The sequence below is a fragment of the Oncorhynchus nerka genome, linkage group LG13 (assembly GCF_034236695.1).
Source record: "Oncorhynchus nerka isolate Pitt River linkage group LG13, Oner_Uvic_2.0, whole genome shotgun sequence".
Taxonomy (NCBI): Eukaryota; Metazoa; Chordata; class Actinopteri; order Salmoniformes; family Salmonidae; genus Oncorhynchus; species Oncorhynchus nerka.
Window position 1 is genome coordinate 83,873,148 of NC_088408.1, and position 23,848 is coordinate 83,896,995.

The following is a 23,848-nucleotide window of genomic DNA, read 5'->3' on the forward strand; positions in this document are numbered from 1 at the left end:
GACCTAAAATACATTTCCATTCGAAATCCTATTTTCACTAACCCGTAACCTAAACCTAAGTCTAAACCTAACCACTAATCCCTTACCCTAACCCTAATTCTAACCTTCATTTTAACCCTAATCCTAAACCTAACCCCTACATTTAAAATAGCCTTTATCCTAATGGGGACGTGGGAAATGTCCCCACGAGGGAGAATTTTCCTTGTTTTACTATCCTTGTGGGGATTTCTGATTATTTTAGTTCCCGACAAGTTTAGAAGGACCAACCCACACACACAGCCCACACATGTTTTGCTGTGTTTTGGATGGGACGTTAAACAGGTGACCTGACTCTCTGAGGTCACTAAATATGACATTGCACTTATTGTAAGAGTAGGGGTGTTAACCCCGTTGTCATGGCTAAATTCCCAATCTGGCCCTCATACCATCATGGCCGCCTAATCATCCCCAGCTTCCAATTGGCTCATTCATCTCCTCTCCCCTGTAACTATTCACTGGGTCGTTGCTGTAAATGAGAATGTGTTCTCAATCAACTTACCTGGTAAAATAAGGGTAAAATCAAACCTTTAAATATCCTTGAGGAGACCCAAAATAAATTTCCATTCAAAATGCTATTTTCCCTAAACCTAACCTTAACCTCTAACTCTTAACTCTAAACCCTAAACCTAATGGCCTTTGTCCTCATGGGGATGTGGTTCTTGGTTCGAGGGAGAATTTTCCTTGTTTTACTATCCTTGTGGGGACTTTGGGGGATTTAGTCTCTGATGACCGTAGAGATGTTTGGATTCATGCTGGGGTTGTTCCCTGCGTTAAAACTGTAGATGGTCTCTAATGGTCATTAACGGTTGTGTTACGGTCTGTCTGTTTCAGGTCCTGGTCCTGTCTCTGATGACCGTGGAGCTGTTTGGTATGATGGGGCTGATAGGGATCAAGCTCAGTGCTGTTCCTGTGGTCATCCTCATCGCCTCTGTCGGCATAGGAGTAGAGTTCACTGTACATGTTGCTCTAGTGAGTACACACACACACCCACAATGTCTTTCACTATCCTTGTGGGGACTATAAACCCTAACCCAAAACACCTTAACCCCTAACCATAGCTTAACCCTAACTGTAAACCTAACCCCTACGCCTAAAATAGCTTAACATAACACACACACACACAAAGTGTTTTGTATATTTTCAAATGACATGATAGTTTTTCTGATTAGTTGTGCGTACGTTGCAGGCGTTCCTCACAGCGATAGGGGACCGTAACAGGCGGGCAGTGCTGGCGTTAGAACACATGTTTGCTCCTGTGTTGGACGGAGCCTTCTCTACTCTACTAGGAGTCCTCATGCTAGCAGGCTCTGAGTTTGACTTCATCGTCAGGTGAGTGGGACCAGTTGTGGGACACACACACATACACATACACATGCACATGCACACACACACACAATAACACACATAGAGTACACACGCACATGAACACACACTCATGCACAAAGACTACATGCACACTCAAATACACATGCACACACTCATGGAAAGAGACTCAAACTCTCTCACACTCTCTACAAGTAAAGCACAAAACAATTTGACATAAACAATTGCATTTATAAGTTTTATTGACAAATGTGAATAAAAAAAAATGTCAGCAAAAGCCTGATAACAATGAATTCATATGAATGCTGTAAGTACAGACATTGTTTGCTCAGTGGGAAATTAATGTCAAACTAGTCAGTAACAACTGTGGGGAGTTTGTGACAGCAGCTATGTGAGCATCATGTCCTGGGGTTTCCTGTGATCTTCTGTGTAGAAGAACCCCTTACAGTATTATAGACACTATGTCCTGGGGTTTCCTGTGATCTTCTGTGTAGAAGAACCCCTTACAGTATTATAGACACTATGTCAGGGGGTTTCCTGTGATCTTCTATGTAGAAGAACCCCTTACAGTATTATAGACACTATGTCCTGGGGTTTCCTGTGATCTTCTGTGTAGAAGAACCCCTTACAGTATTATAGACACTATGTCCTGGGGTTTCCTGTGATCTTCTGTGTAGAAGAACCCCTTACAGTATTATAGACACTATGTCAGGGGGTTTCCTGTGATCTTCTGTGTAGAAGAACCCCTTACAGTATTATAGACAATATGTCCTGGGGTTTCCTGCGATCTTCTATGTAGAAGAACCCCTTACAGTATTATAGACACTATGTCCTGGGGTTTCCTGTGATCTTCTATGTAGAAGAACCCCTTACAGTATTATAGACACTATGTCCTGGGGTTTCCTGCGATCTTCTATGTAGAAGAACCCCTTACAGTATTATAGACACAATGTCGGGGGGGTGTCCTGTGATCTTCTATGTAGAAGAACCCCTTACCTTCTACCTACCAGCTTGTGAGCGTTATAAAGCAAAACATGTTACGTGTGTGTGTTCGCTCAAACCGTTCGCATTCTACAGGGGCTCCTTCGTGATCTGTCCTTCTCTCACAATCACCGCTCTAGTTCAGCCCCCATGAATCACACAGACTAATGTTGTGTATTTAGGGATGCAGAAGAAATAGACGAATCCAATGGTACAGAAGTCTGTAGCTCAAACACACAATGTTTAAAAAGGATCAGAAGTCCAAAACGTACCGGTGTTAGTGACCCTCACTGGTTAACCAAAGTCCCAGAATGGCACTTGATCCAGGCAGCTAAACTCAGCTACTGCTCTGTTCAATCATTCAATATCATTACATTTGACATTTCTTATGTAAAAAAAGTTCAGAGACGGCCATGTATGCATTAATGAATCAATTATACAATCGTACATTTGACTTAGTTTTTACCAATTGAACTACTTAACAACAACATAATGGTAATAATTGATTTGAATGGCAAATCTCCATTGATAAACTGGGTGAATCAAGATGTATCCTAGGCCTGTTTACATGAATGCATATTCAATAAGAGTGTGCTACACATTGAGTTACTGAGCTTGTTTTTGGCAGATTTCAGTGGATAGAGATCACAGACAATCTGTTTCCCTTCAATGTTGGGACTTATTTTATTGTACTGCTCATCATCATTTGCAGAGAAGTGGCTTATTTTATAAAAGTGTGCGTGGAGGGGGGGTAGTGAATTGATGTTGGCTTCAGCTGTCAGCTAGCAAGGAAAGTTAGCCTACAAAGCTGGATGATACTGGTATCTTCTTGCATTGTAAGGTGTTCTAACCTGTATGGACATTATTTTGCGAGCGTTAATGAACAGTTTCAACATTTCTACATGCCGGTGTCACATTATTCAAGTGTGTTATCTTCTGTGGTGTTTCTGTGGCTTTCTGTGGCGTCAGTCGAGCGTTAAGGCTGTGCCTGAGCCTGCATGTCACACAGGAATCTACCTGAAACACCACTCATCCGTGAAGGTCGCTTTTCCCTCCATCCCTTTCTACTCTCCCCCTCTCTCGCTCTTTCTCTTTCTCTCTCTCTCTCCTTTCTGTCTTTCTCTTGCTCTCTCCTCTCTCTGTCTTTCTCTTGCTCTCTCCTTCTGTCTTTCTCCCTCGCTCTCTCCTCTCGCTGTCTTTCTCTTGCTCTCTCCTTCTGTCTTTCTCCCTCGCTCTCTCCTCTGTCTCTTTCTCTTGCTCTCTCCTTCTGTCTTTCTCCCTCGCTCTCTCCTCTCTCTTTCTCTTGCTCTCTCCTTCTGTCTTTCTCTTGCTCTCTCCTTCTGTCTTTCTCCCTCGCTCTCTCCTCTTTCTCTTGCTCTCTCCTTCTGTCTTTCTCTTGCTCTCTCCTTCTGTCTTTCTCCCTCGCTCTCTCCTCTCTCTCTTTCTCTTGCTCTCTCCTTCTGTCTTTCTCTTGCTCTTTCCTCTCTCTCTTTCTCTTGCTCTCTCCTTCTGTCTTTCTCCCTCGCTCTCTGCTCTCTCTCTTTCTCTTTCTCTCTCCTTCTGTCTTTCTCCCTCGCTCTCTCCTCTCTCTCTTTCTCTTGCTCTCTCCTTCTGTCTTTCTCCCTCGCTCTCTCTCTCTCTCTTTCTCTTGCTCTCTCCTCTCTCTCTTTCTCTTGCTCTCTCCTTCTGTCTTTCTCTTGCTCTCTCCTTCTGTCTTTCTCTCTTGCTCCCTCCTTCTGTCTTTCTCCCTCGCTCTTTCCTCTCTCTGTCTTTCTCTTGCTCTCTCCTTCTGTCTTTCTCCCTCGCTCTCTCCTCTCTCTGTCTTTCTCTTGCTCTCTCCTTCTGTCTTTCTCCCTCGCTCTCTCCTCTCACTGTCTTTCTCTTGCTCTCTCCTTCTGTCTTTCTCTTGCTCTCTCCTTCTGTCTTTCTCTTGCTCTCTCCTTCTGTCTTTCTCCCTCGCTCTCTCCTCTCTCTGTCTTTCTCTTGCTCTCTCCTTCTGTCTTTCTCCCTCGCTCTCTCCTCTCGCTGTCTTTCTCTTGCTCTCTCCTGTCTTTCTCCGTCGCTCTCTGCTCTCTCTCTCTTTCTCTTGCTCTCTCCTTCTGTCTTTCTCCCTCGCTCTCTCCTCTCTCTGTCTTTCTCTTGCTCTCTCCTTCTGTCTTTCTCCCTCGCTCTCTCCTCTCACTGTCTTTCTCTTGCTCTCTCCTTCTGTCTTTCTCTTGCTCTCTCCTGTCTTTCTCCCTCGCTCTCTCCTCTCGCTGTCTTTCTCTTGCTCTCTCCTTCTGTCTTTCTCCCTCGCTCTCTCATCTCTCTGTCTTTTTCTTGCTCTCTCCTTCTGTCTTTCTCCCTCGCTCTCTCCTCTCGCTGTCTTTCTCTTGCTCTCTCCTTCTGTCTTTCTCCCTCGCTCTCTCCTCTCTCTGTCTTTCTCTTGCTCTCTCCTTCTGTCTTTCTCCCTCGCTCTCTCCTCTCTCTCTTTCTCTTGCTCTCTCCTTCTGTCTTTCGCTTGCTCTCTCCTTCTGTCTTTCTCTTGCTCTCTCCTTCTGTCTTTCTCCCTCGCTCTCTCCTCTCTCTGTCTTTCTTTTGCTCTCTCCTTCTGTCTTTCTCCCTCGCTCTCTCCTCTCGCTGTCTTTCTCTTGCTCTCTCCTGTCTTTCTCCGTCGCTCTCTGCTCTCTCTCTTTCTCTTGCTCTCTCCTTCTGTCTTTCTCTTGCTCTCTCCTTCTGTCTTTCTCCCTCGCTCTCTCCTCTCTCTGTCTTTCTCTTGCTCTCTCCTTCTGTCTTTCTCCCTCGCTCTCTCCTCTCGCTGTCTTTCTCTTGCTCTCTCCTTCTGTCTTTCTCCCTCGCTCTCTCCTCTCTCTGTCTTTCTCTTGCTCTCTCCTTCTGTCTTTCTCCCTCGCTCTCTCCTCTCTCTCTTTCTCTTGCTCTCTCCTTCTGTCTTTCGCTTGCTCTCTCCTTCTGTCTTTCTCTTGCTCTCTCCTTCTGTCTTTCTCCCTCGCTGTCTCCTCTCTCTGTCTTTCTCTTGCTCTCTCCTTCTGTCTTTCTCCCTCGGTCTCTCCTCTCGCTGGCTTTCTCTTGCTCTCTCCTGTCTTTCTCCGTCGCTCTCTGCTCTCTCTCTTTCTCTTGCTCTCTCCTTCTGTCTTTCTCTTGCTCTCTCCTTCTGTCTTTCTCCCTCGCTCTCTCCTCTCTCTGTCTTTCTCTTGCTCTCTCCTTCTGTCTTTCTCCCTCGCTCTCTCCTCTCGCTGTCTTTCTCTTGCTCTCTCCTGTCTTTCTCCGTCGCTCTCTCCTCTCTCTCTTTCTCTTGCTCTCTCCTGTCTTTCTCTCTCGCTCTCTGTCTCTCTGACACACACACACTTCAATGCTACTGTAGTCGAGGGGAAGGACGGGAGAAATGCAAATGAAAACTAACACGGGGGAGGTGTGAGACAAGGTTCCTATTAAGTGCTAAGCATATTGGCTCTAAATAAAACATGTTCATTGGTAGCACTGCTGCTCTCAATGTTTTTTTTTAAGTTAGGAGCACTACATGAAATTTAGGAACACCAGAAAATACATGTAAGATTATTTAAATGTATTGAGATACAGCCTACAGTATATTGGGCCTCTACTTTTGAAGCACATGTGGTGCACTAGAAATGAATATGTAACACTGTAAAGGCATGTTTCCCATTGAGATGCATTAAATTGTACACTCTCTCTTTAAAAATGTTGGATTTGTGACATGCAAGAGATCTCTCATTCATTGATTGCTATGACCATTAATCTATCTCCTGAAGAACATATCCCTTTTCCTTTCATTCTGTGCCCCAAAGTGTTTGGTTATACTGGTAAAGTTACCAGGTTGTTAGCTAGCTAGCCAATGACGTAACATGACTGAACAAAGTGTAAACAAATGGTTAATGATGTAAAATGCAATCCCGGCAATCCGCTATGGCAGGGGTACTCGAGTACTATTTGAGAGATCCGGTCACACATTTCCTAAACGGCAAAGGTCCGGATGGATATCATCATTTATCGGCGTAGTAACAAACCCACACGTCGCAACCCATGCGACCCCAAACTGTTCGTACCCCTCTCAAACGGTTCATTCTCACAATTCTCCACATTTTGCATAGGGCTGTGATATTTTTGTTTTAAATCAAATTTCCATTTGTCCATGTCTTACATGTGTTTATATGATACCAGGGGTTGAAGCCCGTCTAGATTGCTATTAAATATCCAATGGCAAAGACAATATAGGGAAGAGGTAGGAAAAAGAAAAGCACAATTCTGAACAGTTAGTCCTCAGGGTTTTGCCTGCTACATAAGTTCTGTTATACTCACAGACATGATTAAAACCGTTTTAGAAACTTCAGAGTGTTTTCTATCCAAATGTATGACTAATATGCATATCTTATATTCTTGGCATGAGTAGCAGGACGTTGAAATTGGGCACGCTATTTATCCAAAAGTGAAAATTCTGCCCCCTTAGCTTTAAGAGGTTAAATCAAATTTCCATTTGTCCATATCTTACATGTGTTAATATGATACCAGAGGTTGAAGCCAGGCTATTATTCGTATTTTAATATTGTTTTGTAGTCGAGACCTGCAGTCCGCCAGTTGGGTATGGGGGCGCTATAGAAAGATACAAATGTTGCGGCGGTTATATGGGTCTTTTTACCTGGTTGGGTTACAAGCGAGCCGTTTTCGTTGTAGTAATGGTGCAACCATGACGCTATTGAATCTGCACCAACGGCTTTCTCTAGGGCACTCGGAAACAACGGTACAGCGTAACCTTATCATTAAAACAATCGTTATCTGGGAGATCTTTTCCCTAGTCTCACGGTGGGTGCTCCCAGAATAAAACTCCCAGAATAAAACTGGTCACACAGCAAAATATTTTGTTGCATATGCGACCAAGTTGATCGCACTTTAGAGCCGTAGCTAAGCAGATCTTGGAACAGTGTCTAGGTTATGTCTGCAGACTACTGTCTAAGTAGCCATTAAGGAGGAAGTTGTCTAAGGTGGGTGATCTATCTCTTTTAAGCAAATAGGGCCATCTCCACTCATGTGGTCTGGAAACACACACACACCGCCCTGCTCCCTGACCTTGTTATCATAGGGGTCAACGATGGCGTGCTTAGGAGTGAGAGTGTCTGCGGTATTCTGTGCCTAAAGACTGCAGAATAACAAAACAGCCAACTCCTATTTTTCTTTTCATGCCGAAATAAATGTTTCCCTGACTCTCCTTGTCAACCCCTCAAATGTTTTCACTACAAACAGCTCCAGCGCAGTGTGTGTGTTTGTGTGTGTGTTCCAGTGTAGATGTGGCTTTAAACCAAGGCAGAAGCTCTGTGAGTTCAGCTACTTTCCCCGTCTTCGTGTTGCGAGAGGCCAACAGAGATGAGAGTGGGAAAAGGGAGCGAGGAGAGGAGAGTGGGAAAAGGGGGAGGAAATTGGGAAAGTGAGAGAGGAGTTTGAGGAGGGGGAAAGGGAGAGAGGAGATATGGGAAAGGAAAAGTGGAGAGGAAAGGGAGAGAGAATAGGGGGGAAAGAGAGAATAGGGAGGAAAGGGAGAGAGAATAGGGAGGAAAGGGAGAGAGAATAGGGGGAAAAGGGAGAGAGAATAGGGGGAAAGGGAGAGAGAATAGGGAGGAAAGGAGAGAGAATAGGGGGGAAAGGGAGAGAATAGGGAGGAAAGGGAGAGAATAGGGAGGAAAGGGAGAGAGAATAGGGGGATAGGGAGGAAAGGGAGAGAATAGGGGGAAAGGGAGAGAATAGGAGGAAAGGGAGAGAGAAAAGGGGAGAGAATAGGGGGAAAGGGGAGAGAATAGGGGGAAAGGGAGAGAGAATAGGGAGGAAAGGGAGAGAGAATAGGGGGAAAGGGAGAGAGAATAGTGGGGAAAGGGAGAGAGAATAGGGGGGAAGGGAGAGAGGAAAGGATAGGGAGGAGAGGGGGAAAGGAGAGAGAATAGGGGGAAAGGGAGAGAGAATAGGGAGGAAAGGGAGAGAGAATAGGGGGAAAGGGGAGAGAGGAGAGTGGGAAAAGGGGGAGGAAATTGGGAAAGTGAGAGAGGAGTTTGAGGAGGGGGAAAGGAGAGAGGAGAGATGGGAAAGGAAAAGCGGAGAGGAAAGGGAGAGAGAATAGGGGGAAAGAGAGAATATGGAGGAAAGGGAGAGAGAATAGGGAGGAAAGGGAGAGAGAATAGGGAGGAAAGGGAGAGAGATTAGGGGGAAAGGGAGAGAGAATAGGGGGAAAGGGAGAGAGAATAGGGAGGAAAGGAGAGAGAATAGGGAGGAAAGGGAGAGAGAATAGGGAGGAAAGGAAGAGAGAATAGGGGGAAAGGGAGAGAGAATAGGGGGAAAGGGAGAGAGAATAGGGAGGAAAGGGAGAGAACAGGGGGAAAGGGAGAGAGAATAGGGAGGAAAGGGAGAGAGAATAGGGAGGAAAGGGAGAGAGAATAGGGAGGAAAGGGAGAGAGAATAGGGGGAAAGGGAGAGAGGAAAGGAGAGAATAGGGGGAAAGGGGAGAGAGAATAGGAGGAAAGGGAGAGAGAATAGGGAGGAAAGAGAGAGAGAATAGTGGGGAAAGGAGAGAGAATAGGGAGGAAAGGAGAGAGAATAGGGAGGAAAGGGAGAGAGAATAGGGAGGAAAGGGAGAGAGAATAGGGAGGAAAGGGAGAGAGAATAGGGAGGAAAGGGAGAGAGAATAGGGGGAAAGGGAGAGAGAATAGGGAGGAAAGGAGAGAGAATAGGGGGAAAGGGATAGAGAATAGGGAGGAAAGGGAGAGAGAATAGGGGGAAAGGGAGAGAGAATAGTGGGGAAAGGGAGAGAGGAAAGGATAGGGAGGAGAGGGGGAAAGGAGAGAGAATAGGGAGGAAAGGGAGAGAATAGAGAGGAAAGGGAGAGAGAATAGGGAGGAAAGGGAGAGAGAATAGTGGGGAAAGGGAGAGAGAATAGTGGGGAAAGGGAGAGAGAATAGGGGGAAAGGGAGAGAGGAAAGGATAGGGAGGAGAGGGGGAAAGGGAGAGAGAATAGGGAGGAAAGGGAGAGAGAATAGAGAGGAAAGGAGAGAGAATAGTGGGGAAAGGGAGAGAATAGGAGGGGAAAGGAGAGAGGAAAGGATAGGGAGGAGAGGAGAGGGGGAAAGGGAGAGAGAATAGGGGGAAAGGGAGAGAATAGGGGGAAAGGGAGAGAGGAAAGGATAGGGAGGAGAGGGGGAAAGGAGAGAGAATAGGGAGGAAAGGGAGAGAGAATAGAGAGGAAAGGAGAGAGAATAGGGAGGAAAGGAGAGAGAATAGTGGGGAAAGGGAGAGAGAATAGTGGGGAAAGGGAGAGAGAATAGGGGGAAAGGGAGAGAGGAAAGGATAGGGAGGAGAGGGGAAAGGAGAGAGAATAGGGGGAAAGGGAGAGAGAATAGGGAGGAAAGGGAGAGAGAATAGGGGGAAAGGGGAGAGAGGAGAGGAGAGTGGGAAAAGGGGGAGGAAATTGGGAAAGTGAGAGAGGAGTTTGAGGAGGGGGAAAGGAGAGAGGAGAGATGGGAAAGGAAAAGCGGAGAGGAAAGGGAGAGAGAATAGGGGGAAAGAGAGAATAGGGAGGAAAGGGAGAGAGAATAGGGAGGAAAGGAGAGAGAATAGGGAGGAAAGGGAGAGAGATTAGGGGAAAGGGAGAGAGAATAGGGGGAAAGGGAGAGAGAATAGGGAGGAAAGGGAGAGAGAATAGGGAGGAAAGGGAGAGAGAATAGGGAGGAAAGGGAGAGAGAATAGGGGGAAAGGGAGAGAGAATAGGGGGAAAGGGAGAGAGAATAGGGAGGAAAGGGAGAGAACAGGGGGAAAGGGAGAGAGAATAGGGAGGAAAGGAGAGAGAATAGGGAGGAAAGGGAGAGAGAATAGGGAGGAAAGGAGAGAGAATAGGGGGAAAGGGAGAGAGGAAAGGAGAGAATAGGGGGAAAGGGAGAGAGAATAGGGGAAAAGGGAGAGAGAATAGGGGGAAAGGGAGAGAGAATAGGGAGGAAAGGAGAGAGAATAGGGGGAAAGGGAGAGAGAACAGGGAGGAAAGGGAGAGAGAATAGGGAGGAAAGGAGAGAGAATAGGGGGGGAAAGGAGAGAGAATAGGAGGAAAGGGAGAGAATAGGGGGAAAGGGAGAGAGAATAGGGAGGAAAGGGAGAGAGAATATGGAGGAAAGGGAGAGAATAGGGGGAAAGGGAGAGAGAATAGGGGGAAAGGGAGAGAGAATAGGGAGGAAAGGAGAGAGAATAGGGGGAAAGGGAGAGAGAATAGGGGGAAAGGGAGAGAGAATAGGGAGGAAAGGAGAGAATAGGGGGAAAGGGAGAGAGAATAGAGGGGAAAGGGAGAGAATAGGGAGGAAAGGAGAGAATAGGGGGAAAGGGAGAGAGAATAGGGAGGAAAGGGAGAGAGAATAGGGAGGAAAGGGAGAGAGAATAGGGGGAAAGGGATAGAGAATAGGGAGGAAAGGAGAGAGAATAGGGGGAAAAGGGAGAGAGAATAGGGAGGAAAGGGAGAGAGAATAGGGAGGAAAGGAGAGAGAATAGGGGGAAAGGGATAGAGAATATGGAGGAAAGGGAGAGAGAATGGGGGAAAGGGAGAGAGAATAGGGAGGAAAGGAGAGAGAATAGGGAGGAAAGGGAGAGAGAATAGGGGGAAAGGGATAGAGAATAGGGAGGAAAGGAGAGAGAATAGGGGGAAAAGGGAGAGAGGAAAGGATAAGGAGGAGAGGGGGAAAGGGAGAGAGAATAGGGAGGAAAGGGAGAGAGAATAGAGAGGAAAGGGAGAGAGGAAAGGATAGGGAGGAGAGGGGGAAAGGAGAGAGAATAGGGAGGAAAGGGAGAGAGAATAGAGAGGAAAGGGAGAGAGAATAGGGAGGAAAGGAGAGAGAATAGTGGGGAAAGGAGAGAGAATAGTGGGGAAAGGGAGAGAGAATAGGGGGAAAGGGAGAGAGGAAAGGATAGGGAGGAGAGGGGGAAAGGGAGAGAGAATAGGGGGAAAGGGAGAGAGAATAGGGAGGAAAGGGAGAGAGAATAGGGGGAAAGGGGAGAGAGGAGAGGAGAGTGGGAAAAGGGGGAGGAAATTGGGAAAGTGAGAGAGGAGTTTGAGGAGGGGGAAAGGGAGAGAGGAGAGATGGGAAAGGAAAAGCGGAGAGGAAAGGGAGAGAGAATAAGGGGGAAAGAGAGAATAGGGAGGAAAGGGAGAGAGAATAGGGAGGAAAGGGAGAGAGAATAGGGATGAAAGGGAGAGAGATTAGGGGGAAAGGGAGAGAGAATAGGGGGAAAGGGAGAGAGAATAGGGAGGAAAGGAGAGAGAATAGGGAGGAAAGGAGAGAGAATAGGGAGGTAAGGGAGAGAGAATAGGGGGAAAGGGAGAGAGAATAGGGGAAAGGGAGAGAGAATAGGGAGGAAAGGGAGAGAACAGGGGGAAAGGAGAGAGAATAGGGAGGAAAGGGAGAGAGAATAGGGAGGAAAGGGAGAGAGAATAGGGAGGAAAGGGAGAGAGAATAGGGGGAAAGGGAGAGAGGAAAGGGAGAGAATAGGGGGAAAGGAGAGAGAATAGGGAGGAAAGGGAGAGAGAATAGGGAGGAAAGGAGAGAGAATAGGAGGAAAGGGAGAGAGAATAGGAGGAAAGAGAGAGAGAATAGTGGGGAAAGGAGAGAGAATAGGGAGGAAAGGAGAGAGAATAGGGAGGAAAGAGAGAGAGAATAGGGAGGAAAGGGAGAGAATAGGGAGGAAAGGAGAGAGAATAGGGAGGAAAGGGAGAGAGAATAGGGAGGAAAGGGAGAGAGAATAGGGGGAAAGGGAGAGAGAATAGGGAGGAAAGGGAGAGAGAATAGGGGGAAAGGGATAGAGAATAGGGAGGAAAGGGAGAGAGAATAGGAGGAAAGGGAGAGAGAATAGGGGGAAAGGGAGAGAGAATAGTGGGGAAAGGAGAGAGAATAGGGGGAAAGGGAGAGGAAAGGATAGGGAGGAGAGGGGGAAAGGGAGAGAGAATAGGGGGAAAGGGAGAGAGAATAGGGAGGAAAGGGAGAGAGAATAGGGGGAAAGGGGAGAGAGGAGAGGAGAGTGGGAAAAGGGGGAGGAAATTGGGAAAGTGAGAGAGGAGTTTGAGGAGGGGGAAAGGGAGAGAGGAGAGATGGGAAAGGAAAAGCGGAGAGGAAAGGGAGAGAGAATAAGGGGGAAAGAGAGAATAGGGAGGAAAGGGAGAGAGAATAGGGAGGAAAGGGAGAGAGAATAGGGAGGAAAGGGAGAGAGATTAGGGGGAAAGGAGAGAGAATAGGGGGAAAGGGAGAGAGAATAGTGGGGAAAGGGAGAGAGAATAGGGGGAAAGGGAGAGGAAAGGATAGGGAGGAGAGGGGGAAAGGGAGAGAGAATAGGGGGAAAGGGAGAGAGAATAGGAGGAAAGGGAGAGAGAATAGGGGGAAAGGGAGAGAGAGGAGGAGAGTGGGAAAAGGGGGAGGAAATTGGGAAAGTGAGAGAGGAGTTTGAGGAGGGGGAAAGGGAGAGAGGAGAGATGGGAAAGGAAAAGCGGAGAGGAAAGGGAGAGAGAATAAGGGGGAAAGAGAGAATAGGGAGGAAAGGGAGAGAGAATAGGGAGGAAAGGGAGAGAGAATAGGGAGGAAAGGGAGAGAGATTAGGGGGAAAGGGAGAGAGAATAGGGGGAAAGGGAGAGAGAATAGGGAGGAAAGGGAGAGAGAATAGGGAGGAAAGGGAGAGAGAATAGGGAGGTAAGGGAGAGAGAATAGGGGGGGAAAGGGAGAGAGAATAGGGGGAAAGGGAGAGAGAATAGGGAGGAAAGGGAGAGAACAGGGGGAAAGGGAGAGAGAATAGGGAGGAAAGGGAGAGAGAATAGGGAGGAAAGGGAGAGAGAATAGGGAGGAAAGGAGAGAGAATAGGGGGAAAGGGAGAGAGAAAGGGAGAGAATAGGGGGAAAGGGAGAGAGAATAGGAGGAAAGGGAGAGAGAATAGGGAGGAAAGGAGAGAGAATAGGGAGGAAAGGGAGAGAGAATAGGGAGGAAAGAGAGAGAGAATAGTGGGGAAAGGGAGAGAGAATAGGGAGGAAAGGGAGAGAGAATAGGGAGGAAAGGGAGAGAGAATAGGGAGGAAAGGGAGAGAGAATAGGGAGTAGGGAGGAAAGGGAGAGAGAATAGGGAGGAAAGGGAGAGAGAATAGGGAGGAAAGGGAGAGAGAATAGGAGGAAAGGGAGAGAGAATAGGGGGAAAGGAGAGAGAATAGGGAGGAAAGGAGAGAGAACAGGGGGAAAGGGATAGAGAATAGGAGGAAAGGGAGAGAGAATAGGGAGGAAAGGGAGAGAGAATAGGGGGAAAGGGAGAGAGAATAGTGGGGAAAGGGAGAGAGGAAAGGATAGGGAGGAGAGGGGGGAAAGGAGAGAGAATAGGGAAAGGGAGAGAGAATAGAGAGGAAAGGAGAGAGAATAGGAGGAAAAGGAGAGAGAATAGTGGGGAAAGGGGGAGAGAGAATAGGGGAAAGGGAGAGAGGAAAGGATAGGGAGGAGAGGGGGAAAGGGAGAGAGAATAGGGAGGAAAGGGAGAGAGAATAGAGAGGAAAGGAGAGAGAATAGTGGGGAAAGGGAGAGAATAGGGGGAAAGGGAGAGAGAGGAAAGGATAGGGAGGAGGGGAAAGGGAGAGAGAATAGGGGGAAAGGGAGAGAATAGGGGGAAAGGGAGAGAGGAAAGGATAGGGAGGAGAGGGGGAAAGGAGAGAGAATAGGGAGGAAAGGGAGAGAGAATAGAGAGGAAAGGGAGAGAGAATAGGGAGGAAAGGAGAGAGAATAGTGGGGAAAGGGAGAGAGAATAGTGGGGAAAGGAGAGAGAATAGGGGGAAAGGGAGAGAGGAAAGGATAGGGAGGAGAGGGGGAAAGGAGAGAGAATAGGGGGAAAGGGAGAGAGAATAGGGAGGAAAGGGAGAGAGAATAGGGGGAAAGGGGAGAGAGGAGAGGAGAGTGGGAAAAGGAGGGAGGAAATTGGGGGAAAGTGAGAGAGGAGTTTGAGGAGGAGGAAAGGAGAGAGGAGAGATGGGAAAGGAAAAGCGGAGAGGAAAGGGAGAGAGAATAGGGGGAAAGAGAGAATAGGGAGGAAAGGAGAGAGAATAGGGAGGAAAGGGAGAGAGAATAGGGAGGAAAGGGAGAGAGATTAGGGGGAAAGGGAGAGAGAATAGGGGGAAAGGGATAGAGAATAGGGAGGAAAGGGAGAGAGAATAGGGAGGAAAGGGAGAGAGAATAGGGAGGAAAGGGAGAGAGAATAGGGGGAAAGGGAGAGAGAATAGGGGGAAAGGGAGAGAGAATAGGGAGGAAAGGGGGGAGGGAAAAGGGGGAAAGGGAGAGAGAATAGGGAGGAAAGGGAGAGAGAATAGGAGGAAAGGGAGAGAGAATAGGGAGGAAAGGGAGAGAGAATAGGGGAAAGGGAGAGAATAGGGAGGAAAGGAGAGAGAATAGGGGGAGGAAAGGGAGAGAGAATAGGGAGGAAAGGGGGAGAGAGAATAGGGAGGAAAGGGGAGAGAGAATAGGGAGGAAAGGGGAGAGAGAATAGGAGGAAAGGGAGAGAGAATAGGGGGAAAGGGAGAGAGGAATAGGGAGGAGAAAAGGAGAGAGAATAGGGAGGAAAGGGGGGAAAGGGAAGGTAGAGAATAGGGAGGAAAGGAGAGAGAATAGTGGGGAAAGGGAGAGAGAATAGGGGGAAAGGAGAGAGAATAGTGGGGAAAGGGAGAGAGGAAAGGATAGGGAGGAGAGGGGGAAAGGAGAGAGAATAGGGAGGAAAGGAGAGAGAATAGAGAGGAAAGGGAGAGAGAATAGGGAGGAAAGGGAGAGAGAATAGTGGGGAAAGGGAGAGAGAATAGTGGGGGAAGAATAGGAAAGGGGGAAAGGGAGAGGAAAGGATAGGGAGGAGAGGGGGAAAGGAGAGAGAATAGGGGGAAAGGGAGAGAGAATATGGAGGAAAGGGAGAGAGAATAGTGGGGAAAGGGAGAGAATAGGGGAGAGAGGAGAGGAGAGTGGGAAAAGGGGGAGGAAATTGGGAAAGTGAGAGAGGAGTTTGAGGAGGGGGAAAGGGAGAGAGGAGAGATGGGAAAGGAAAAGCGGAGAGGAAAGGGAGAGAGAATAGGGGGAAAGAGAGAATAGGGAGGAAAGGGAGAGAGAATAGGGAGTAAAGGAGAGAGAATAGGGAGGAAAGGAGAGAGAGATTAGGGGAAAGGGAGAGAGAATAGGGGGAAAGGGAGAGATAATAGGGAGGAAAGGGAGAGAGAATAGGGAGGAAAGGGAGAGAGAATAGGGAGGAAAGGGAGAGAGAATAGGGGGAAAGGGAGAGAGAATAGGGGGAAAGGGAGAGAGAATAGGGAGGAAAGGGAGAGAACAGGGGGGAAAGGGAGAGAGAATAGGGAGGAAAGGGAGAGAGAATAGGGAGGAAAGGGAGAGAGAATAGGGAGGAAAGGGAGAGAGAATAGGCTGGAAAGGGAGAGAGGAAAGGGAGGAAAGGGAGAGAATAGGGGGAAAGGGAGAGAGAATAGGGAGGAAATGGAGAGAGAATAGGGAGGAAAGGGAGAGAGAATAGGGAGGAAAGGGAGAGAGAATAGGGAGGAAAGGGAGAGAGAATAGGGAGGAAAGGGAGAGAGGAAAGGGAGGAAAGGGAGAGAATAGGGGGGGAAGGGAGAGAGAATAGGGAGGAAAGGGAGAGAGAATAGGGAGGAAAGGAGAGAGAATAGGGGGAGGAAAGGAGAGAGAATAGGGAGGAAAGGGAGAGAGAATAGTGGGGAAAGGGAGAGAGAATAGGGAGGAAAGGGAGGAAAGGGAGAGAGAATAGGGAGGAAAGGGAGAGAGAATAGGGAGGAAAGGGAGAGAGAATAGGGAGGAAAGGGAGAGAGAATAGGGAGGAAAGGGAGAGAATAGGGGGAAAGGGAGAGAGAATAGGGGGAAAGGGAGAGAGAATAGGGAGGAAAGGGGAGAGAGAATAGGGGGAAAGGGAGAGAGAATAGGGAGGAAAGGGAGAGAATAGGGGGTAAAGGGAGAGAGAATAGGGAGGAAAGGGAGAGAGAATAGGGAGGAAAGGGAGAGAGAATAGGGAGGAAAGGGAGAGAGAATAGGGAGGGAAGGGAGAGAGAATAGGGGGAAAGGGAGAGAGGAAAGGATAGGGAGGAGAGGGGGGAAAGGAGAGAGAATAGGGAGGAAAGGGAGAGAGAATAGAGAGGAAAGGGAGAGAGAATAGGGAGGAAAGGGAGAGAGAATAGTGGGGAAAGGGAGAGAATAGGGGGGAAAAGGGAGAGAGGAAAGGATAGGGAGGAGAGGGGGGAAAGGGAGAGAAGCTGTAGCCACAGCTCCCTCACTGTATCCTTACCCCCTGTTCCCAGCCTAAACCCCTGTCTTCAGCCTCAACCCTTGTCCCCAGTCTCAGCCCCTGTCCCCAGTCTCAGCCCCTGTCCCATTCTATAGCCTGTCTAAAAAGGCCTGTTTATTGATGCTACTTCGCTGGGAAAACTGAACCAGCTGCACTCTTTTCTTCTCTCTCTGTCTCTCTCGCACACACATACTGAATAAACACACACACACACACACACAGTAAGCATTCTCCAAGAGGATGGAGCAACTTGAGCCTGAGTACTGAGAGGACACACACACACACAGGAGAACGAAAAGAGGAGGAAAGCCTTCCCTAATGAAGGAACTGGAGAGGGGAGAAAGATGAGTAGGAGAAAGAGAGAGAATGAGTTTTACCTGAAACACTGGAGATTTAATTAGACAGGGTGTTTTACCTGATACACTGGGGAATTCATTAGACAGGGTGTTTTACTTGATACACTGGAGATTTAATTAGACAGGGTGTTTTACCTGATACACTGGGGATTTAATTAGACAGTGTGTTTTACCTGATACACTGGGGATTTAATTAGACAGGGTGTTTTACTTGATACACTGGAGATTTAATTAGACAGGGTGTTTTACCTGATACACTGGGGAATTAATTAGACAGGGTGTTTTACTTGATACACTGGGGATTTAATTAGAAGGTGTTTTACTTGATACACTGGAGATTTAATTAGAAGGTGTTTTACTTGATATACTGGAGATTTAATTAGACAGGGTGTTTTACCTGATACACTGGGGATTTAATTAGACAGTGTCACGTTCGTCATAACAAGGAGACCAAGGCGCAGTGTGAGATAAATACATTCTTCTTTATTTAAACAAAGAACACTAAACAAACTAACAAAAATAACAAAACAAACATGAAGCTATAAACACGAGTGCTGACATACAACTACACATAGACAATAACCCACAAAACCAAAATGGAAATAGTAACCTAAATAGGATCCCCAATCAGAGACAACGATAGGCAGCTGTCTCTGATTGGGAACCAATTCACCATAGACCTACATATACATATATATGTATAATAAAGAAAACAAAGATAACTAAGGTCAGGGTGTGACACTCCCCCCCCCCCCCCCCCCCCCAAAGGTGCGGACTCCCGGCCACAAACCTAAACCTATATGGGAGTGTCTGGGTGGGTATCTAACCTCGGTGGCGGCTCTGGTTCTGGACACCGCCCACCTTCCTTACACTGAGTCCGCTCTTGTATCACTGACCCGTGGATCATCGTCGGAAGCTCTGGACTGCGGATCCTCGCCGTAGGCCCGGGCTGGGGACCCTCGCTGCGTGGATCATCGCCTGATGTTCTGGACTGGGGACCGTCGCTGGAGACACCGGGCTGGGGACACACACCTCAGGGCGAGTGCGAGGAGCAGGAACAGGGCGTACTGGACTGCTGAGGCGCACTATAGGCCTGGTACGTGGTGCCGGCACTGGTGAAACCGGGCTGGTGACACGCACCTCAGGGCGAGTACGGGGAGGAGCAACAGGCCGTACTGGACCCTGGAGGCGCACTATAGGCCTGGTGTGTGGTGCCGGCACTCGTGGTACCGGGCTGGGAGGAGGGAGAGTGCCGGGAGGAGGCACAGGATACACTGGACCGTGGAGACGCATTGGAGATCCAGAACATAGAGCTGGCTCAATACGTCCTGGCTGGATGCCCATTCTAGCACGGAAAATGTGAGGAGCTAGAATAGAGCGCAACGGGCTAGAATAGCGCACTGGAGACACCATGCGCATCTCTGCATAACACTGTGCCTGACCAGTTACACGCTCACCACGAAAGACAGCTGTCCCTGATTTGAGAACCCTACCCGGCCAAAACATAGAAATACAAATAATAGAACATAGAATACCCACCCCAAATATAGGTCCACAGACGATGCAATCTCAACCACACTGCACACTGCCCTAACCCACCTGGACAAGAGGAATACCTATGTGAGAATGCTGTTCATCGACTACAGCTCGGCATTCAACACCATAGTACCCTCCAAGCTCGTCATCAAGCTCGAGACCCTGGGTCTCGACCCCGCCCTGTGCAACTGGGTACTGGACTTCCTGACGGGCCGCCCCCAGGTGGTGAGGGTAGGCAACAACATCTCCTCCCCGCTGATCCTCAACACGGGGCCCCACAAGGGTGCGTTCTGAGCCCTCTCCTGTACTCCCTGTTCACCCACGACTGCGTGGCCACGCACGCCTCCAACTCAATCATCAAGTTTGCGGGACGACACAACAGTGGTAGGCTTGATTACCAACAACGACGAGACGGCCTACAGGGAGGAGGTGAGGGCCCTCGGAGTGTGGTGTCAGGAAAATAACCTCACACTCAACGTCAACAAAACTAAGGAGATGATTGTGGACTTCAGGAAACAGCAGAGGGAACACCCCCTATCCACATCGATGGAACAGTAGTGGAGAGGGTAGCAAGTTTTAAGTTCCTCGGCATACACATCACAGACAAACTGAATTGGTCCACTCACACTGACAGCGTCGTGAAGAAGGCGCAGCAGCGCCTCTTCAACCTCAGGAGGCTGAAGAAATTCGGCTTGTCACCAAAAGCACTCACAAACTTCTACAGATGCACAATCGAGAGCATCCTGGCGGGCTGTATCACCGCCTGGTACGGCAACTGCTCCGCCCTCAACCGTAAGGCTCTCCAGAGGGTAGTGAGGTCTGCACAACGCATCACCGGGGGCAAACTACCTGCCCTCCAGGACACCTACACCACCCGATGTTACAGGAAGGCCATAAAGATCATCAAGGACATCAACCACCCGAGCCACTGCCTGTTCACCCCGCTATCATCCAGAAGGCGAGGTCAGTACAGGTGCATCAAAGCTGGGACTGAGAGACTGAAAACAGCTTCTATCTCAAGGCTATCAGACTGTTAAACAGCCACCATTGAGTGGCTGCTGCCAACACACTGTCATTGACACTGACCCAACTCCAGCCACTTTAATAATGGGAATTGATGGGAAAATGATGTAAATATATCACTAGCCACTTTAAACAATGCTACCTTATATAATGTTACTTACCCTACATTATTCATCTCATATGCATACGTATATACTGTACTCTACATCATCGACTGCATCCTTATGTAATACATGTATCACTAGCCACTTTAACTATGCCACTTTGTTTACTTTGTCTACATACTCATCTCATATGTATATACTGTACTCGATACCATCTACTGTATGCTGCTCTGTACCATCACTCACTCATATATCCTTATGTACATATTCTTTATCCCCTTACACTGTGTATAAGACAGTAGTTTTGGAATTGTTAGTTAGATTACTTGTTGGTTATCACTGCATTGTCGGAACTAGAAGCACAAGCATTTCGCTACACTCGCATTAACATCTGCTAACCATGTGTATGTGACAAATAAAATTTGATTTGATTTGATTTGACCCTGACCAAACCAAATAGAGGCATAAAAAGGGCGTGACAGTTTTACTTGATACACTAGAGATTTAATTAGACAGGGTGTTTTCCCTTGATACCACAGAGATTTAATTAGACAGGGTGTTTTACTTGATACACTGGATATTTAATTAGACAGGGTGTTTTACCTGATACACTGGAGATTTAATTAGACATTATTTTTGCTTGATACACTGGAGATTTAATTTGACAGGATGTTTTACTTGATACACTGGAGATTTAATTAGACAGGGGGTCTTTTCCTGATTGTCACGCCCTGGCCATAGAGAGGCTTTTATTCTCTATTTTGGTTAGGCCAGGGTGTGACTAGGGTGGGCATTCTATGTTTTGTATTTCTTTGTTGTTTGGCCAGGTGTGGTTCTCAATCAGAGGCAGCTGTCTATCGTTGTCTCTGATTGAGAACCATACTTTTTGTGGGTAGTGGCTTTCTGTTTGTGTCTGCACCAGACAGAACTGTTTCGGTTGTTGTTTTGCTATTCAGTGTTCAGTTCAACTAATAAAGGATGAACACGTACCACGCTGCACCTTGGTCCTCACCTTCTTCCACCAACAGCCGTTACAGAACTGCCCACCAACAAAGGACCAAGCAGCATGGAAAAGAGGACTGGACATGGGAGGACATTCTAGATGGCAAGGGATCCTACACATGGGAGGAGATCCTGGCTGGAAGGGATCGCCTCCCATGGGAACAGGTGGAGGCAGCCAGGAGAGCGGAGGCAGCAGGAAAAGGGAACCGGCGATACGAGGGAACACGGCTGGCAAGGAAGCCTGAGAGGCAGCCCCCCCAAAAAATTGCCCCGAGCTATGGGGTGAAATTGGAGGTGAGTGAAGGAAGCGAAGCCGAGACTGTGAAGGAGTTGATGGGGAGATTGGAGGAGAGAGCAATGAGAGAGCTGCTGTGTTGGTCCGCCCGACAGAGCGTGTCCGCGATTTGATGTCACCTGAGTCAGCTCTCCATACTCGTCCTGAGGTGCGTGCTAGCCGTCTGGTGAAGGCTTTGCCAGCCCCACGCACCAGGCCTCCTGTGCGCCTCACTAGCCCTGCATGTCCTGTGCCAGCTCGGCGCTACAGATCTCCAATACGTGCTCTGAGGCCGGTGCGCTACATTCCAGCTCCCCGCATCTGCCGTCCAGCCAGAACGGATGCAGCCAGCCCTGCTCTCCAGACCTCCAGTGCGTCTCCTCAGGCCAGGATATCCTGCGTCGGCTCTGCGCACTGTGTCTCCCGTGTGTCTGCACAGCCCAGTGCGTCCGGTGCCTGCGCCCGCACGTGCCGGGCTAAAGTCACCATCCAGCCAGGACAGGTTGTGCAGGCCCTTAGTTCGAGACCTCCAGTGCGCCTCCACGGCCCGGTCTATCCTGTGCCTCCTCCACGGACCAGGCCTCCAGTAGGTCTCCCCAGCCTGGTGAGTCCTGTGCCTGTTCCCAGAACCAGGTCTCATGTGTGTCTCCCCAGCATGGTGAGTCCTGTGCCTGTCTCCTGTCCGGCGCCGCCAGGAGTCTCCCTCCTGTCCGGCGCCCACTGCGAGGGTCCCCAGTCCGGGGTCGTAAAGAAGGCCCACCCGGACCCTCCCCTTTAGAGTCAGGTTTTGCGGCCGGAGTCCGCACCTTTGAGGGGGGGTACTCAGGGTGTGGTGCTGTTCATTGTTCTCTTTCTATTCTTTCTATACTAAATTGTTTCAATTCTATACTTTGCTTCTGCCTATTGTTTTAGATCAGAAAAGGAGAGGCCCTTTTCCTTTTGTGCCCCCCTTCTCCCTACTTCCTTACCCCCCCATTCTTCCCCCTCAAGCCCCTACCCCTTCTCCACATTCTTGACTGCTTTGTTTGCTTATACACCGCACACCCCACTTTCTCTCTCTCTCTCCCTCCCTCCCTCCCTATTTTTTTCCATGCCTTTGAATTAACCAACTCCAGTTAATTATGCTTTCTTCTCTTTCTCTGTGAGGCTTTCTAAAGACTAACCCTCTTTGGCAGGACTTGACAGGTACATTTCTGTTTCCTACTTAACCAACGTACTTGTGCGTGCGTGTGTGTCATGGTCTTTTCAGGCATGTGTAATGGTTGATCTAGTTCATATTTTGCACAGCCTCTCTCCTCTTGTTCTGTGGTTGCTGCAGGTATTCTCTTTGTGTACACACACACACACACACATATACCTATAAACACCCATGCATACCCACACCAGCCCACACCCCACATAAAACACAAACACACACACACACTCATGTTGGCTGTCATGCTTACCCTGTGGTTTAGCAGATGTGTCTTTGCTCTGATGCCTGTGTTCGATGTTCATTGTGGTTGTCACAGGTGTATCTATGTGATGCTACTAATGTTCCACTGGTTAAGTTGTTCAAAGCTTCTGCCAAAATGACCAGAGAATGTTAGTTGTTGTGACTCTTAGCCACCTATCTTCTGTGGTGTTGGTGTATGGTGGTTGATGAAATGTTGTGCCCATGTTGCCTGTCTTAACAGTAGACTGTTGGTTTGTTGCAGGTATTTCTTTGCTGTGCTGGCCATCCTGACCATTCTGGGGGTGCTGAATGGTTTGGTCCTTCTCCCTGTGTTGCTGTCTTACTTTGGCCCCTATCCAGAGGTTAGATGGTTTCTCCTGCAGAAATACTATAATGGCTTGCACACATTTTTTTACACACACATTTTTTACACACATTATTTTTTACACACACTTTTTATGCACACGTATTTTTGTGAACCAACACTAACTTTTTATTGAATGTTCTAACACGAGCTCATCATGAAATTATTTAGCAGCATAGTTTGTGTAATAATAACAAAAAAAATGAATCAAAATGATTCCCTCATCTCCTTACACCTCCCTCCTTTTTCTGTCCCCCTCAGGTGACCCCTGTTGATGGGCGTAGCCAGTTACCCACCCCGTCCCCAGAGCCCCCTCCTCCCGTGGTCCACTTCTCCGTCCACCCCTGCCATACCACCTCAGGGACAGGTACAGGCTCTGACTCGTCAGACTCTGAGTACAGCTCCAACACCACGGCCTCAGGCATCAGCCAGGACCTGCAGCAGTACGACCTCCCCACCACTAGAAGCAGAGCTGGGAGAGCAGAGGAGTTGCGACGAGGAGCAGTGCCAAGAAGGACAGCTAGACAGGGAAACGCCACAGCCTACTCTTTGTCTTCTGTAAGTGCTTCTGATAATGACCACACACACGTGACATACAGTTGAAGTCAGAAGTTTACATATACCTTAGCCAAATACATTTAAACGCAGTTTTTCACAATTCCTGACGTGTAATCCTAGTAAAAATCCCCTGTCTTAGGTCAGTTAGGATCACAACTTTATTTTAAGAACGTGAAATGTCATAATAATAGTAGAGAATGATTTATTTCAATTGTTATTTCTTTCATCACATATGCAGTGGGTCAGAAGTTAACATACACTCAATTAGTATTTGATAGCATTGCCTTTAATGTTTAATTTCAGTCAAACGTTTCGGGTAGCCTTCCACAAACTTCCCACAATAAGTTGGGTCAATTTTGGCCCATTCCTCCTGACAGAGCTGGTGTAACTGAGTCAGGTTTCTGGCCCCCTTACTCGCACATGCTTTTTCAGTTCTGCCCACAAATGTTATATAGAATTGAGGGCAGGGCTTTGTGATGGCCACTCCAATACCTTGACCATTTTGCCACAACTTTGGAAGTATGCTTGG

General features: G+C 48.1%; 1 protein-coding gene across 1 annotated transcript in view; it reads left to right on the forward strand.

Moving 5' to 3' along the window:
* Positions 1-23,848, forward strand: part of LOC115140695 (protein patched homolog 1-like) — a 167,389-nt gene that overhangs the window by 137,530 nt on the left and 6,011 nt on the right. The window contains exons 19-22 of the mRNA XM_065026769.1: positions 871-1,008; positions 1,226-1,368; positions 22,660-22,759; positions 23,023-23,319. Of these exons, the coding sequence (XP_064882841.1) occupies positions 871-1,008; positions 1,226-1,368; positions 22,660-22,759; positions 23,023-23,319 (678 nt within the window). The remainder of the gene's footprint in view (positions 1-870; positions 1,009-1,225; positions 1,369-22,659; positions 22,760-23,022; positions 23,320-23,848) is intronic.